Raw genomic sequence first — 17,661 nt, 5'->3', positions numbered from 1 at the left:
ACCAATGTAATGGACTTTTAGCTATCTAGGCAAGTTGTATTTTTTTTAAATAAATAAGTAAAAATAAAGTGTTATTAGGATTTACATGTACATATATTATCAACTCTAAAAGAGTTAATATTTTACTAATATATCTATAACAAGTAGCTCAACCACATAATTATCTAAAATGAACAAGTCAAAGACCAATGGCAAATTCCAAATGAAGTGCGGACTTGAAAATTTTTAGAAACATACTTCATATTCCAAAACACATTTCAAAGATAGAGAAGATTTACAATAAGATTTTCTGACTGCATCCTTTCTTCCAGACTTCTTTCTGTAATAAGGTCAAGATAAGCATATAGAAAAAAGAACTGCCATCTCATATAAAATTCCCACGTCTCTTCTTCAAAATACAAAAATCATTGGTGAATTGATTAACTAAGACAGCGCACAGACTAAATGTAGCATAAGACTCAATTTTTGAATACATAATCTCCTTAGAATAAACAAACTAGGAGAGAAGTTTCTATTATAATCCCGTATCTAGGGGAAGAAATAGGAAGATATAAAGAAAACAATATAACTCAATTAAAATATTGTCTAAAGTAATGCATTTCTCTTTTCTTAATTATAAAACCACATGAACTCAATTCTCCTCTTGCATTCCAATAAGCAATGCAATTCATTTGAAATAATAAATCTGTGAATCCTGAAGTGGAAAGGGCCTATTGTCTTCTGACATCTGGAACTGAAGGAGGTAAGTTAAGGAGGGAAAATTTACAATAACCTTGTTTATTACGATACCACTTTCCTAAGGTCTGTCGTTCATAGAACTTACCAAATAAGCAATCAATAGAAGAGATCTTGTTCAATGATAACTTTTTCTATAGTATTTCAGGTGGTAATGACTATTACCGAATTCTATATTTTAAGGGAAAAATATTTATCAACTCCAAACAGGTAAATCATATTTAGTCCTTTCCTTTTTACAAGCTAAGTTCAAAGGGACCATTTAACCTTCCTACCTACTTTCTTTTTTTTCTTTCTTTCCTTTCTTCCCTCCTTATTCTTTTTTTTTTTTTTTTGTAGAGCATACAGAGCAAAATCTCTTACTGGATTTGTTTCTCCCTATATTATCTAGTTAATTATAAGATGCTCATTAGTGTGCCAAGTTCTATAAGGAGTTCTTACTCTATTTTATTTATTTAATGCTTTAGTTTGTCCTGGACAAACTTCCTCCATCAAATAAGGTTTTATGGACAGTCTCACTTGCCTACACAGTAAACAGTATGAATACAATGACTGGACTCTCCATACTTAACTCAGTATGGATTTTGGGGAGAACGAATGCTTTATATCTAGTCAAGCTGCATAAGACAACATTCATTTACCTTTCAGTTTTAGATAGTTAAATTTACTTTCTCATTTACAATGGAAACAACTAATAAGATAAACATCCTTTAAAACTTTACGTCTTGAAATCATCACACTTGGATTTACATTCAATTAAATTCTAATATCTGTGAAATAAATAGGATTGATTAGAAGGTATAAATTTTAGCACTTTAGGATAAACTTAGTTCAGTATAAAACAAATGTTGAGATATAGTTTATCATTTTTGGTCAAATTCTATTCCATTTTAATTATTCAAAGATTGGGACTGGCATAGGGGCTGGATCTGTGATTCCATTGAGACTTCTAGGTAAGGAAACTATCAATGTAAATCAGTACCTTTTCTACAACTTATCATCTAAGAGAGTTGGAAAGAGTACTGAATTGTAAAGGATCACACAGCTATTATATGTCACACTTGAACTCAGGCCTTTCTGGCTTTGAGACCAGCTAGCTCTCTATTCACTATAGCACAATGACTCTGTTCAAAAGTGAATATAACAAAGGCCATGCATTTGGATTGCAAATGGCTTGGTTTTAAAGAAGATAATGTTCTTAATGTAACTTGTGATAACTTTCTGAACATATCATGTACTTGCTAATGTTTACCTGCAGTGTTTACTTGGCAGAATAACATTAATTACACCAACCTTCAGAAATAGGGTTGCTTTTCATTATTTTGATGAAAAACAATAACACTTTCTTTCAGCGAGATTTATGGTGGTCAGATGATCTCAAGATAAAAACAATGGAGTTTTTGTTCAATATCAAGTTGTCCCCAATGTAATGAGAAAATATGTTCCAAAAATGTGTTAACAAGATATACAAGTGTTGTTCATTCAAATGGTTATTGCGATCAGACAAATGCTAAAGATCAATAAAGCCAGAATGAGAAGCATCTCAGATAACAAGGCAATAGCTTAGTCTCCAAACTATCAAGGACAAAACGATTCAGATACCAGCTTGTTTCACTGTCTTCCATTAACAAAGAAGAGGAAACAGAGTGTGTGGCTGGCAGCCAGGAATGGAAATTGAGATATGTGACTTTGTCACTTTGTCAGTTTAAACCTTCCTTTAATAACTGAAGTGACTTAAAGCCATTACCTTCTGGTGAAATCTGAGTTGCTTATATTAAAGAAAGCCATGGCTTACATAATCTACTCTAAGAAGACGTGCACATTTGAGGACGGAAAAGATACAACAGCATAGTGAAAAGTAGAAGATGAGAGCTATGCTTTCTTCTTTGAGTATTTCCTCCACTGAAAAGTATCCAAGAGCAAATAAAACTGCAACTTGTAAATGATAATTGCTTTAGAAGTGCTTTCACTTTTGAGGAATGTACTTAAAATACTACAGCAGCCACATATAAGGTAGGATACTAAGGTAATGAGTCTTTAAAAAAAATCATACCAGAGCATATTAACCCAAAAGGAGGCAATCATAAGAGTAGGAATAAGAATACTGGATATGAATTAAGAGGACCTACATTCAAATTTTTCTGTTACTTACTACCTGTTTGACAGTAGGCATGCTGCTTCATTAACCTCACTTGGTCTTGGTTTTCTCACCAAAGAATCACAGATTCAGAGCTGGGACTATAGCGGCCATCCAGTCTAACTCCTTCATTTTACAAGAGGATCAGTAAGACTCTGCTCTAACTAGAGAACTAAATAAGATAATGTCCATTAAAAAACAAACAATCTTCTAAAAAGTGCTACATACATGTCAGCTGTCATTCTCCAGGAAGCATTGCCCCCTTCATAGTTATCCCTTTGATTGACTACATATACTTCCAACTTCAACCACACTGACATTATTTAAAATGATTCTGGAACGCCTTTTCTGGAGCTGTGTTCACAGTTTATGAGCTTCATAAGAAAACCAAGTTATTTACTTTATAGTTTTGTGTGGAATCACATGTGGTATTCAGCAGCTTGATCACTGGCATGCCTCACCTGCAGGTGTGGCTTTGGAAACTGGCTGAAGGACCTGGGATGTTTATCCTATAGAAAAGAAAACTCATAGAGAGTATGAACTGCACTTTTAAGTACTTCATGATATGTCATATTGGAGACACTTCACCTGCTGGGCCCCCAAACCTAAACCATAGACCACTATATTGAAATTACAGAGATCAACACAAGAATGAACTTTTTACTAATTAAAACTTTCTTTCCAATAACAAAATGCGAGATGCTGTAGAATGGCTCTCCTCTTGATATCCATGAAACTTAACACCACAGTGATGAATTATGTTGTAGGAGAGCTGGGATTTAAACCCATTTCCTCTGACTTCAAATTTAGGGCTCTTTCTCCTAAAGCACACAACTTCTTAAGAATCTTGACTATATTATGAGAGACAACATGGCATAATGTATAGAGAGCTTGGTCTTGGAGGCAGCAAAACTGGCATTTAAATTTTACATCTGATATAGTATTCTGGCTGTGAGACCTTGACCAAGTCATTAACTCACCTCTCAATACTCTGGGCAGCTCTACAAGGTAGTGCTGGGTATGTTCCACCAATGAAATCAAAGGTCCAGCCCACCCCCTGTCCTTATCTTTACACTGACTCCAGGTAGAAGAATGCTTAACATTGCTGTCAATGTTGCCTGTTAATTTTCCGAATCAGAATCTTGCAACCTGTGAGTTCCAAAGGACTCTGGGGCTCTCTAGTCTATCCTGCACCTCCACAATACATCCCAATGGTTCCCAAGCCTTTGCTTGAGGATTTCCAATGAAGGAGAAACCATCACTTCCAGGGGCGGCTCCTTATACATTTGGAAATCTGAAATCACAGGAAGCTTTTCCTCAGGAAGGTCCACATCAGCCATTCTGCAGTTTCTACTTTCTGCATCTTGGTCTGCCCTCTAGGCCTAGACAAAACAAATTCAATGCTGGTCCTTCAGACACGTGAAGACTGCTATTATGTCTCCTGAGTCTTCTTGTTTCTACATGAAACATCACTCATTTCTTCAAATGATCCTGACAAGACATGTTCTCTAGACACTGTCACTATCCTGGTCTCCCTGATGCGCATACACTGCTGCTTGTTTATGTCCTTTCTAAAATGTAGCACCCAAAATGGAGTCTAGTATACTTTATGTTGTCTGACTAACACCATTAAACTACCTTCTCTCTTGAACTACTTACCCTCTTCTCTCTCTTGTTTTCCCTACTCTTCTTCCCTAATAACATCTTTTCCCACTCCCTTTCTCTGTTCCTCTAAATTCCATCCGATGCCTCCCCCACCCCACCATCTAAGCACACCCTTAAATATCTACTTTGTTCTGATCTATAATGAACAACAAGGAATATATACGTAAATTTCCACTTGATATAGACGCACACATACGGTAAATTAAATTTAGCAACTTGTACCAAAGACAAACTTAAAATATAATGAAATTCTATTTCATGAAAGGAATAAGTAGGTGTGGGAAGTAATCTTCTTGTCATCTGCAAACAGTACACAGAGATAATTCTTATTTATTTTTTCTTTCAAGGTAATTGGGGTTAAGTGACTTGCCCAAGGTCACACAGCTAGTAAGTGTCAACTGTTTGGTCTGAGGCCAGATTTGAACTCGGGATCTCCTGACTTCAGGGCCAGTGCTCTATTTACTGTGCAACCTAGCTGCCCCTCAGACAGAATTCTTATGCTATAAATGTCCCAGCAAACACTTGCTGCTGGAGAGATGCTGAGATTGATAATATGCTCAATTTCCAATAAGAAACAGAAGAATATCAACTTAACATAGAACTGCACCAAAAGACTCAGACATGTATATCATTCTCTTCATCATGACCATGTGCCTAATAGAACCATCAGAAAAAGGGGCCAGCTTTTGTTACTGTGGGTACATTTTTGCTTCAACTGGGCCATTCCCACACTAATCACATATTCCAATGCCACCTCTACTTCTGCCATTCTGCATCCTCTGATGCTAATGAAACATTACTTTAAATAGTGTTCAGTAAGATCTTGAAACATTTTTGATGTCCCCTCATGTGCACTCTACTTGTGTTTATTATTCAGAAATTGCTTTCGAATGTAAGCTTTCAAAAAGGTGCCACTGGTTATTTTGCCCAGAGATAGTGTGGGACATTCTGTGTATCAGTAAAGTGCAGTCACAGACAACACAGGTCCTTTCCAACATGCTATTCAAACACAACTGGAAATGAGGAAGTCATTCTTACATCCGTGTTCATATTTAGGAGCCCCACAACCACGTCACTAGTGGGTTTACATAAATCTGACATGTTCCTATTCCATTCTAGGCTGGCCTCAGTTTCTGAGGGAGCCTCTAGAAATCAACTTAGTACCATGGCACATCAGGAAATTATCTTTACTTCATGGAAAGGTTTTAGGCTTTGATGTGGTTCCACAGATCAGTCTTTGAGAAGATGACAATGATGAGGACAACCCTGAAACTGAGCCACTCTTAGTAAGACTATAACAAGCCCTAAACTATACTAACTTTCCAGAGGTAAATCCAAATAGAAGTGGGTGGCTGGAACCTGCCTTAATCTAGAACGGCTCTGATTTCTCAAGAGTGAGAAAGCAGAAGGAACTAAAAGTCTACTGTACACTATCTACACAGCTGCATCCTGGTATGTGCATGGCATATAATGGCTTGTTTAATAAATGTTAGGACAATGGCTACCAGGCTGTAATCTATTAAAGTAGAAAAACATCATGGTAATGGTAACACACATTATGAATACCTTATCAGGCTGTGTGAAATGTTCATTCTACTTAAAGTATTCAGATGACATTCTATTTGGTAGTCATCTACGATGGACTCCTGTATTTGCCCTCCTTACCCCATGCTTAAATAGCTTAAATAGCATTTCTTCTGCTCTGCACATGGGAATTAATGAGCCATTCGTGCATATGAGTGGAGCTGTCTGTACTTCAGTTCATGAGTGGGAATAAAGTCTTCCCTTTTTTGGTTAGAGATTGGTCTTCTTCCACCAAAGACCAGACAGGGCCCTGCCTGAAGAATACCCAGTCTTAGAGGAGAAGGGAAGAGATAAATATGGTAAAAGGTATTTCAAGAGGGTAATTTAAACAAAATATAGAAAAATTTAAGATATATATTTTTCCCTTTGTCCTCTAAAGGTATTTTTCCTATATCTCTGCCTCATGTTAAAGGAGTCAAAAGACATGGATTACAGAAGTGAACATAACAGCCATCTTCAAAATATGTGAAAGCCTTCATAAGAAAGATGAGTCTTATTCTGAGTTGTTTCAGAGGGCAGAATTAGGACTAGTAAATAGAATTCATAGGGAGTTATATTTTATTTCAATTTAAAGAACAATTTTCTAATAACTAAAAGTATTTTAAAAACAGAATGGAATTTTTTGAGAGAGAACTCCTCAGCTTTGTAGATATTCAGGTAAGAGAATGTAAGACTATTTATCAGGGATGTTTTAAAGGGATTTCTTTCATTTGTTGGAGTGGTGGAGCAAATAATATTTAAGGCCCATTTTCAAAGGTTCCATTCCTTATTTTACTATTAGTTTTATGAACACAGCCATCAGTAAGTCTACAAGCATACGTTCAGTGCCTACTATATGCCAGGCACTGTTTTAAGTTCTGGGGATACCCCACCCCCAAAAAAGGCAAAAAACATCCTCACTTTCAAGGAGCTCCCAGTCTACTGGGATGAAGGGAGAGGAGTAGGGCTAACTTGTGTACCAACAAGCTATATATAGGATAAATTGGAGGGAATTAACAAAAGGAAAAAGCATTAGTTTTAGGGGGAAATGGAAAAAGCTTCCTGTAGTAGAAGATGGGATTTTAGACAGTCAGTTAAATAGCATTTATTAAGTGTCTTCTATGTGCTAGGCATTGTGCTAAATGCTGGGGATGCAAGGGAAGGCAAAAAACAGAGATGTAAGGAGACAGAGATGAGGAAGGAGAGAATTCCAGGCACAAGGAACAGCCAGTGAGATATAAGGCAAGTAAGGTGTAAGAAGACTGCAAAGGTAAATAGGAGTCAGTTCTAAATGCCAAATGGAGAATTTTATATTGGATTCAGGAGGTAACAAGAAAGTGCAAGAGTTTATTGAATAGGGGTGGGGGTGGGGTGACAGGGTCAGATGCATGCTTAAACTTTTCTACTCTTAGTTTCCTCATCAGTAAAACGATGAAATTAGACTATATTATCTCTAAGGCCCTTTCTATTAAAAATTTGTATCATCTTATGAAAAATTCATAAGGGAAACTATTTTACTCATTTAAAGGAATAATACTTTGTATTTAAATTTATCAAACTACAAAACAAAAATGCAACTAATGACATCAGATGAAGAATCTTATAAACAATTGAAAGAGAAAAAAATATTGTTTAGATGATCTTCAATGTAGAGCCTGCCTTCCTAAAATCTCCAGGCTGCAAAGAGTAAAATAACTGTCATCTTTTAGACAGTAACTGCTTCACAATAATCAGAGCCATTTCTCAGCACTAACATCTATTAAGAATGCAGGAGAGAGAGAGAAAAGAGAGAGGAGAGAGGAGGAAAAAAAGGAGGGAGAGGAAAGAGAGAGAGACAGACAGACAGACAGAGACAGAGAGACAGAAACAGAGACAGAGAGACAGAAGGAAAGGAGAGGGGAAGGAGGGAAAGGAGGGAGAGAGGGAGAAGTGGAGAGAGAAGGAGAGGGAGAGAGAATGAGTGAGAGGAGAGACTGCCACATCTGAGAAACATACGCACAGGAAGTAGAAGACACTTGTTCATCTGTATTTCTGTGACTTTTTTCACTTGGTATTATTTGCAACTGCACTTTCATGTCTGGGGGCAGTGCCAACTTCAGTAAGAATCATATATTGTTTTTATCATACTGATTACATGTGTTCACCAGTTTTGCTGTCCAAAGATGCTTACTGTGGTTTACACATGCTTAGTGACAAACTCCAGAGCATGACATTTTCACAGAAAATGTGTTTACTGTGAAATTTCTCCTCAGAAGTGTGCTTTTCTTTAGAGCTTTGATCCACATGACATCCATAGTCCTATATTTCAAATAACTGCTTACATTTCCATTATGAAAACCTACTTCTAGATACAATTTGACTACAATGGGAAATGGTAGTCCTAGAACATTCTTTATATTTTTATGTGACTGGAGATTTCATCAGATTAAGAAGATGCATTAAAATATTTTCAACTGTACTCCTTCAGTTTCATGGTGACTTGGTGCTTAGATTCTGTTATTCATCAACACTTCCCAGAAAGACTTGATTTGTCTGAATGAATTTTTAAAGCCACAATTGAAGAAAATCAGAAAAACCTGGTTTTGAATATCAAAAGATCCTAAACAAAAAGTATCTCTAGAGGCCCCATCGTGCTGCACTTTTATGGATCAGGGCCTGTCCTCACAAAATGAAATTGCGGCTGGCTAGACATAAAGAAAATACACTTACTGGTAAATGTCTTTTCTAAGGACAGTTCTGCTAAGTGGATTGTCGGCCTGCGGAGCCATGGCAACAGAGCCAATCTTCAAAACCAGGGTGTCTTCTCTTGCGGCCTCAGAAACTGAAACAAAAGAAAGACAAGTCAAGTCAGCCCTATAACGTTGTTTTTCTACAACAAGGCATGCAAAGGAGGGTGTTCTTTGAAAAAAAAAGGCAAAATAATTAGAGAAAAAATAATATAACAAAGGACAGTTCTTTATAGTGCTAGACAAACCCTAAGACATAAACCACCCTAATATCTAGCAATTTCAACGTGGTATCTAGTATTTTAGTACCTTTTTTTTTAACCAAAATTATATAAGTATAATTCATTCTTCCTGTTCATAAGCATTTCTGTTTTATTACAACAAATTGAAAATAATTTATTACCACTGTTCAGTACCACTAGTATGGACATTAGTGGGGCCCAGCATGGCGGTTTTAATGGGCATCTTGGCCACCACTGTCATAGCTAGGGCTTACGGTTAAATCTTAGTCTTTTTGCTCTGGGTTCACAAAAGAAGAAGGGAAATGTTACTTGGGTTCTGACCAGCTCATCCAAGGCTCAGGAAATTTCCAGGGAAGAGAAATTTTTTGAAAGAATTCTTTAAGTTCTTTCTATAAGATACTTGGCCACATTAATTTGGTTTCCTTTCTTTTGAAATCTTCTGCATTTAAAAATAGTATTCAGAGAAGCAGTCCATAGGCTTAACCAGACTATCAAAGGGGTCCATAATACAAACAAAGTGAGGAAATGCCATAAGAAATAAATTTAGAATTTATTTCCAACTCCAAAGAGGTTAGGAAGCACCAGTGTAAGTGGTAGGACAAAAAGAATCCTGCCTTCATTTTCACTGCTTTCAAAATGCTTCTTCTGCACATTTCTATAACCTATGGTTATAATTAATAATTATTTATGGCACTGAATTTGAAAAATTTTAATAACATCTTTGTAAAAAATTAATGACTTTTATATTAAAAGAGTTTTAAAATGAGTAAACTCTAGGTTGACAGGCCAGATCCTGATAGAGTCAGAAAGTAGGATAAGAATCTGAGGAGACAACACAAAGAAGTAGATCAACCAGCTCCAGTGATCTGTCTTTACTGAGGCCTAAACAAGAGATAATTTAACCACCAGTGCTTTCCATATGAAGATTGGAGCATTATCTCTAATTCACTGGTATAATTCAAAAGGCCTTTCTTTTCTAAAGGCTCTGTGGAATGTGTGTGGGTTTCTTGGTGGGCCTTTTAATTTTAGTTGAATTTCAGTTTGTTTCCAATGTCAAGAACAAAAGACATGTTTTCCTAGTGTAGTTGCTAAAACATTAATTTAATCAAAACTGTTAAGATCTTAGCCTTTAAGATGCTACACAGAACATATATGAATGGTGCAAATTTATCTCTAAAATCAGAAACCCATCCTTCAAAAACAGAGCTATAAAGAACTGACAATAAAAGATGAGAGGGACGTCTTAAGTAGAGTATGCCTACATAAGCACATGCCCAGTATTTACCATTCAGTACTGTGGTACTCAAAGAATGCAGTGATCATTCAATTAATTCCAGCTGTGACTGAAGTCAAGTTAGCATAGTTTGGCTTAGATAAATCAGGAGAAGAAACTAAGAGTAGGGGGAAGCAGAGAGAAAAATTACTAAAGAGAGACAAGAAGGTAGATTGAAAAAGAGTAAGGAAAGGAAAAGGTGGAATTATCCTTTAGGGTCAGGAAGGGATAAGAGAGAAGGAAGAGAAAATAAAATAGCAGAACTAGGGGTCCTATCTCTCAAGTGTTATTAAGAAAAATTTCTTTAAGTAGGAAAAAAGGATGTTATCAGTCAATCAAAAGCCATTTATTGAATGTTTGCTGTGTGTCAGATTCTGTGCTGAAATCCAGGGATATAAAGAATAGTAAAACAGTTCCGGTCCTCAAGGGGCTCAACATGCAGTGATTAGGTGCACAAGATACATATAGAGTAGATGTAACTTCAAAAGGGAAAATAACGCCACCTTGCACGGGTAGGGCGGAGGGAGGGGTGCAGTTGGTGTGGCAGAGGTGAAGAACCTGTAGCCTTGAGGCCATACATGGCCCTCTAAGTCCTCAAGTGCAGCCCTTTGAAAGAATCCCTTTAAGAAAAGGATTTGTTGTATAAAACTTGGACTCAGTCAAAAGGCCACACTCAAGGACCTAGAAGGCCACATGTGGCCTGAGACTGCAGGTTCCCCACTCCTGACTGTGGAGGATTTGGTGAGGCTTCTTGAAGATGGGATTAAAGCTGAGTCTTAAGGGAAGTCAGGGAAACTAAGAAGCAGAAGCAAAGAGAGAGACCATTTCTTCAATGTGGGATAGCTAGCTTAAAGACAGAAATGGGAGATGGAATGTCCTGTTCAAGGCAGGCCAGTAAAGCTGGAGCACAGACAGCATGCAGTGAAATAAAGTGTACAAAGCCAGGAAAGAAAGAAAAAAGCCACAATGCAAAGGGCTGTAAATGGCAGAAGAATTAATAATTGATCCTGGAAGTAAAAGGGAGTCACTGGAGTTTACTGGGTAGGGGGCAAAGTGGTCAAATCTAAACTCTAGGAAGCTCACTTTGGTGGAGCTGAATAGCTAAGTTGGAATGATGAGACTTGAGGTAAGGGGTCCACTTATAAGCCATTGCTATAGTCCAGATAAGAGGTAATGATGGTCTAAGCTAGTGTGGTGGCTGTATAAGAGGAGAGAAGGGGAGGTATGTAAGAAGTGCATAGACAGAAACAACAAAATGTGAGAAGAGATTGGGCATGTAATATGAGTGAGAGTGAAGGGTTAAGGACAATACAAAAGTGTTAGGTATAGGTGAAAGGGAGAATGGTAGTGCCCTCATCAGTACTAGGGAAGTTCAGAAGAGGAGACGGCTTAGATGTACAGATAATGTGTCCTGTTTTATAATGTTGAGTTGGACATACCTATGAGATGAGACTCGAAAATACATAACTCTGATGTATATCCAAGATAGGTAGGGGTGTGTGTGTGTGTGTGTGTGTGTGTGCGCACATACACAAATACAAATAAAGGAATACAAATCTTCCTCAAATACAAAATCGTCTCTTTAGTGTTCAAAGCCCTTCATAACTTAGCACCTCCCTCACCCCCAACCTTTCTAGCTTTCTTGCACTATACTCCCTTCCAGGTACTCTTCAATTTGGTGACACCGTCCTCCTCAGTGTTCTATGAAAAAGAAACATTTTCTCAGGCTGTTGTACCCCATGCCCGGAAAGCTCTCCTCCCTCATCTCTGCTTACTGTCCTCCCTGGTTTCCTTTAAGTTCCAAATAAAGTCCCATCTTTTATAGGAAGCTTTTCCTAACCCCTCTTAATACTTAGAGCCTCTCCTTAATTATTTAGTTCCTATTTATTGTGTATATATCTTGTTTGTACATTTTTGTTTGTTTGTTGTCTCTGTCATTAGACTGTAAGCTCCTTGGACAGCTCTTTTGCCTCTTTTTATATCTGCAGCACTTAGCACAATGCCTGGAATATAGCGGGCACTTAATAAATGTTTATTGACTGACTGACTGACACACACACACACGCATATACACACATATATACATATGTACATGTGTGTATATATATTATATATATACACATACACATATATAATGAGCTATACATGTATATTAACATGTATATGTATACAGTAGCTACATAGATAAACTTAAGTACATATATATGTATACATAAATATATGTGTAAAACCTGGAATGGTTGGAGGTACAGAAATCTGTGTCATTAAGTAAAGTTGATAATAGTTTAATAGTTTACCTGGAATTTGGGAATGCATATTTATAAGGGTTCAGAGAAGAGTTGGGGAGAAACAATCATAAGAAAGAATGCTCCAAATGACTAATAATAAGAAAATGCAAATTATAACAATTTTGAGCTTTTGTTCCCACATATCAGATTGTTAAAGATGAAAAAAAAATGAAAATGGCAAATTTTTAGGGGCTATGGGAAGAAAGGCACATTAATGCACTCTTACAGGACCTATGAATTGGGCCAAGCATACTGGAAAATAATTTGGGAAATAGCCAAGATGGTGGGATGATGAGAAGCACTGCAATGGCCGCTTCTCCACAAACTTCTCCAAACAGATCTAGAAAATGCACCAGACTGAATCCTGATGCGGAAATCTAGATAAAGTCAGAGTGGGTCCTTTCTCTAGCCCTGCTTAGCACAGAAAGAAAGACAAGGAGTTCGGTGGACCATAGAGGTATGTCAGGCCAGGAGCATGCCACATGCAGAGCACTGAAATATCCTGGGAATAGCTTCATAGCAGGGGAAAGAGGAAGTCCTATACCCAGATCAGGGGTGGGGAAACCTGTGTCCTTGAGGCCACATATGGTCCTCTAGATCCTCAATTTCGGCCCTCTGACTGAATCCAAACTTCACAGAACAAATCCCTTTATTCTGAGACAAGGACAGGTGCCAACTATAAGCTTTGTTATCCACTACTCAGTTCCAGGTCACAGAAGACGGCAGACTGAGAAGAGGACTTGCACAGAGGAATGGTTTTGCCAGGAAAGGAGGTTCTTGGCAGTATAGAAAGGAAGAAATTCAGAATGGGTTAGACCTCAGGCTCAAAGCAGGATCTCATTTTCAATGTCTAATCCGGCCTGCACATGAATAACCAGAGCAAGAATCCCACACCAAAGGGGAGCCCACAACTCTGCTACTTTGAACCAGTCGTTTTCCATGGCTGACATGGGCTACAGCAACAGTCTACAGTTATAACACCCAGGTCAGGACACTGTAGATTTCAGACCAGTGGGGCAGCAATCAGACTTTTGTCCGAGACCAAACCAGTTCTGGAATACTGAAAGCTTGCAGGTCCCCAGCCTGCCCCTGACATTCTAAAATGACACAACATTCAATACAAAAAGAAAGCAACAAGAAGACCAGCCCAAACTTACCCTCCAGAAGTGCCACAGAACCCACCCTTAACATCAAGTCTGAAGTCAGGAAATAGCCTGGAAGAATGGGCAAAAAAAAAAAATCCCACCATAATAGGTTATTATATTAGTGGGGAAGCTCAAGACACAAATGCAGAAGACGACAAAGATTCCAAAACATCTCAAAGCAATGCCTCTCAGAAAAACACAATTAGGGCGCAAACTCAATCTAGAATTTTGGAAGAGATAAAGCAGGAGTTTTAAAAATATAAAAAGTTTAAAAATATTTTTATAAATAGAATGAGAGTACTTGAAGAAAATATTGAAAAAGAAATGAGAGCAATGGAAAAAAGACCTAGAAAGAGAATTAAGTTTGGCAAAAGAGGTATATACAACCTTGCCTAAGCAACAAACTCCTTGAAAATCTGAATGGCCCAAATAGAAGCCCAAAACTCCATCAAACAAAAATAAACCTTAAAAAAAATTAAAGGGTTGAAAATATAGAAAAAAATAAGTAGTCTCATAACAAAAACAAGTGACAAAGAAAACATATTAGGAGAAAACAATTTGAGTCATTGAACTACTTGAAGACCATGATCACAAAAAGATCTAAAGCATCACATTTCAAGAAATCTTAAAAGAAAACTGCTTAGATCTCTTAGAAAATGAGGGCAAAGTAGACATGGAATCTATTGGTCATCTCCACTCCCAAACGAAAAATCCCAGGAATGTCATATCCCAAATTCAGAACTTCTAACTCAAATAAAAAATAATGCAAAAGAAAAAAAAACACAGAAAGAAAGAATTCAAGTACCGAGTAGCCACAGTTAGTATCACACAGGATTTAGCAGCCACCACTGTAAAGGAGTACAAAATTTGGTATATGATATTCCAGAAGGCAAAGTATATGAGTTTAGAGCCAAGATAATTTACCTAGTAAAACTAAGTATAATGTTACATGGGGGAAAATGGACTTTTAAAGAAATAGAAGATTTTTAAGCATTTCTCATGAAAAATCAAAGTTGTGAAGAAACTCTGAAGTTCAAACACAATATCGAAGAGAAGCAATAAAAGGTAAACATGAATGAAAAATGATAAAGGACTAGATGAGGATAAAATGCTTATATTTAAATATGGGGAAATGATACATGTGTCCCCTATCATCATCAGAATTCATAAAGGGAGTCTAATTGGACTTGGTCTGGGTAACATTTTATTATGTCTTGATGATCATAAAAGAATTGAAAGAGAGGGGAAGAGAAATTCATTGGTGGGAAGGCAGGAAGGAAAGTTAAGAAAAAAACATCTCACATCAAGGGCACATAATTAGGCATCTATAAAAACAAAGAGGAGGGTGTTGGGGAGAAGTGATTGACACATACACGTTGTTCTTATCTGAACTGGTCAAAAGAAGGAAGAATACACACACACACACACACACACACACACACACACACACACCCCTCTCACACCCCTTGGCATAGAAATACTTTCCCTCAACAGGGAAATAGGAGGGAAAGGGGAGAAGAGGGGTGGGGGAATAGCTCAAGGGAGAGATTAGTTCTATGCAAACAAATTCTAAAGATGTACAAAAATATCTTCAGCTCTTTTAGAAATGGCAAAGAATGAGAATCTGAAGAGGTGTTGATAGACTAGGAAATGGATGAAGAAGTTATGGTATATAAATGTGATAAACTACAATTTTTTCTTTTTTTAAGGAAATTGGGGTTAAGTGACTTGCCCAGGGTCATACAATGATAAACTACTATTGTGCTGGACTCTCATCAGCATAATGAACAACCAGGATTTCAGAGAACTAATGATGAAAACATGCTACTTACTTCCTGATATAGAGGTGAAGGACTCAAAATGTAGGAGACAATGTATTTTGCACATGGGAAATGTGGAAATGTGTTTTGACTGACCATACATTTTCACATTGGGGTGTGTGTGTGTGTGTGTGTGTGTGTGTTTTCTTTGTGAGTGAGGGAGGAGGGAGAATGTTTAGGGAGGGAGGATGAGAAACAGGATATTAGCTGACTAAAACAAAATATATACTATTCACATACACACACACACACTCTACATAGATACACTTCAAAGAAAACTTGGGAACTCTGGTCAATGCAATGACAATCCTAATTCCTGAAGACTCATGATGAAACACATATTACCCCCCTCCTGATAGAGAGGTAATAAACTATGAATGCAGATTGAAACATATTTTTCTGGACATGGCAAATGAGAGGTTTTGTTTTGCTTGATCATATGTATATGTAGTGGGGCTTTTGTTTCTTCTTGTGGGGGGAGGGAAAGGGAACTAGTAAGAGGAAAAGGCTGAATTTTGAAAAAACAAAATTTAATTTAAAAAACAATTTGCCGCTATATTATAAAATTCATTAAAATTAACACCTCCCTTCAGTCAGAAGAAAAAGTCCCAAAGGTGGATCAATGGAAAAGCATTCACTAAGCACTTACGGTATACGGTATGATAGGGACTATGCTATGTGCTAGGTATACACAAACAAAAACGAAAAAGTTCCTGTCCTCAAGAAACTTATATTCTACTAAAAGAAAGAACACGTACACATATAAGTATAGGCAAAATACATGTAAATATAAGGTGATTAAATACATGGAAATTAGGGAATGAAGATACTAATGGTCCCAAAAGCTAAGGTTGCATTGTGAGAGTCATAACGTCTAAGGCAAAGGAATTTTTTTATTCTGCTCTGCTCTACACTGTTGAGATTATTTCTGGAATACTGTGTTCAATTCTGGATTGCAGACACTTAATGAATACTTGTTGACTTAATATGATACTGATAAAGAATGTCCAGAAAAGACCATCCAAGCTGGTGAAAGGCCTCTACATGATGTCATTTTGAGGATTAGATGAAGGAAATAGGAATGTTTACCCTAGAGAAGAAAACACTTAGGAGATCATGATTACTCTACTTGGTCCAAAAGAGCAGAAGTAGGACTAATGTGTGGAAACTTCAAAAAGAAAAATTAAGAGTTTATATAAGGAAACAATTCTTTAGAGTTATTTGAGTGGACTTTCTCCAGAGGGAATGGGGTCCTCATTGGAGGTCTTCAAGAAAAGGCTGGATGATCCCTTTCTCAGGCATGTTATAGAGGAGGCCCTTGTTTAGATACGGATTGGGTTAGATTATCTCTTATAACTCTGAAATTGCGTCAATGCTTTTTTTCTTTTTTTCTTTATAGGATCCTCTTTTACTTGATATTGGTAAGGCTATTTTAAGATAACAAAGCAGCATGAGTATTTTAGGTTAAAATATCATACTCATTTTTGTCAAATTAGATATTCCAAAATACTACTTGTCCTTCCTTCCTTCCTTTCTTTTTTTTAAAAATCATCTAGCCTTTTTTTGAAGACACCTAGGTTAAATATCTTGAGTTTTTTCCTTCCATTCTATGATGGGGTATTTCTGTCAATGACTGGTCATTAATCCTTAATGAGAAACAGTATTTCTTGTGCCTACAACTTTAAACAATTTGTAGAAAGCTTTAGGCATTTACAAAGAGCCAAGTTTTTTGCCAGAGGGGGCCCCAATAAACTGGTTGCTCACTTTTGTCTGAAGAGATCAGAATTTGGCGAACAGGTTGGGAGAACATTTTTTTCTCTTCAGGACAAGTTAACAGTTTAAGTAAAACATGGGCATAGCAGCACCTTAACACACTATTGAAAGTGGTAAATGTGGTGACTTGATGGTAACTTACAAATAGTGACTATAAAATAGAGACCAACCCCACAAGGCAAACATACACAGGGGGAAAAATACGCATCCTTTGGTCCCCAGATCAATCTCTATCAAGAGCTCCACAGACAGCCAAATTTCCTGCCAAAGGGGGTCCCAATAGGTTTTTAGTAC

General features: G+C 37.1%; 1 protein-coding gene across 1 annotated transcript in view; it reads right to left on the bottom strand.

Moving 5' to 3' along the window:
* Positions 1-17,661, bottom strand: part of VPS13B (vacuolar protein sorting 13 homolog B) — a 1,028,583-nt gene that overhangs the window by 418,813 nt on the left and 592,109 nt on the right. Inside the window, exon 30 of the mRNA XM_020969189.2 lies at positions 8,810-8,921. Coding sequence (XP_020824848.1) covers positions 8,810-8,921 — 112 coding nt within the window. The remainder of the gene's footprint in view (positions 1-8,809; positions 8,922-17,661) is intronic.

The sequence above is a fragment of the Phascolarctos cinereus genome, unplaced genomic scaffold (genome assembly GCF_003287225.1).
Source record: "Phascolarctos cinereus isolate Bilbo 61053 unplaced genomic scaffold, phaCin_HiC Scaffold_4;HRSCAF=312, whole genome shotgun sequence".
NCBI lineage: Eukaryota > Metazoa > Chordata > Mammalia > Diprotodontia > Phascolarctidae > Phascolarctos > Phascolarctos cinereus.
The sequence above is the reverse complement of the archived record's forward strand: the minus strand, read 5'-3'. Positions and strand labels throughout refer to the sequence as shown.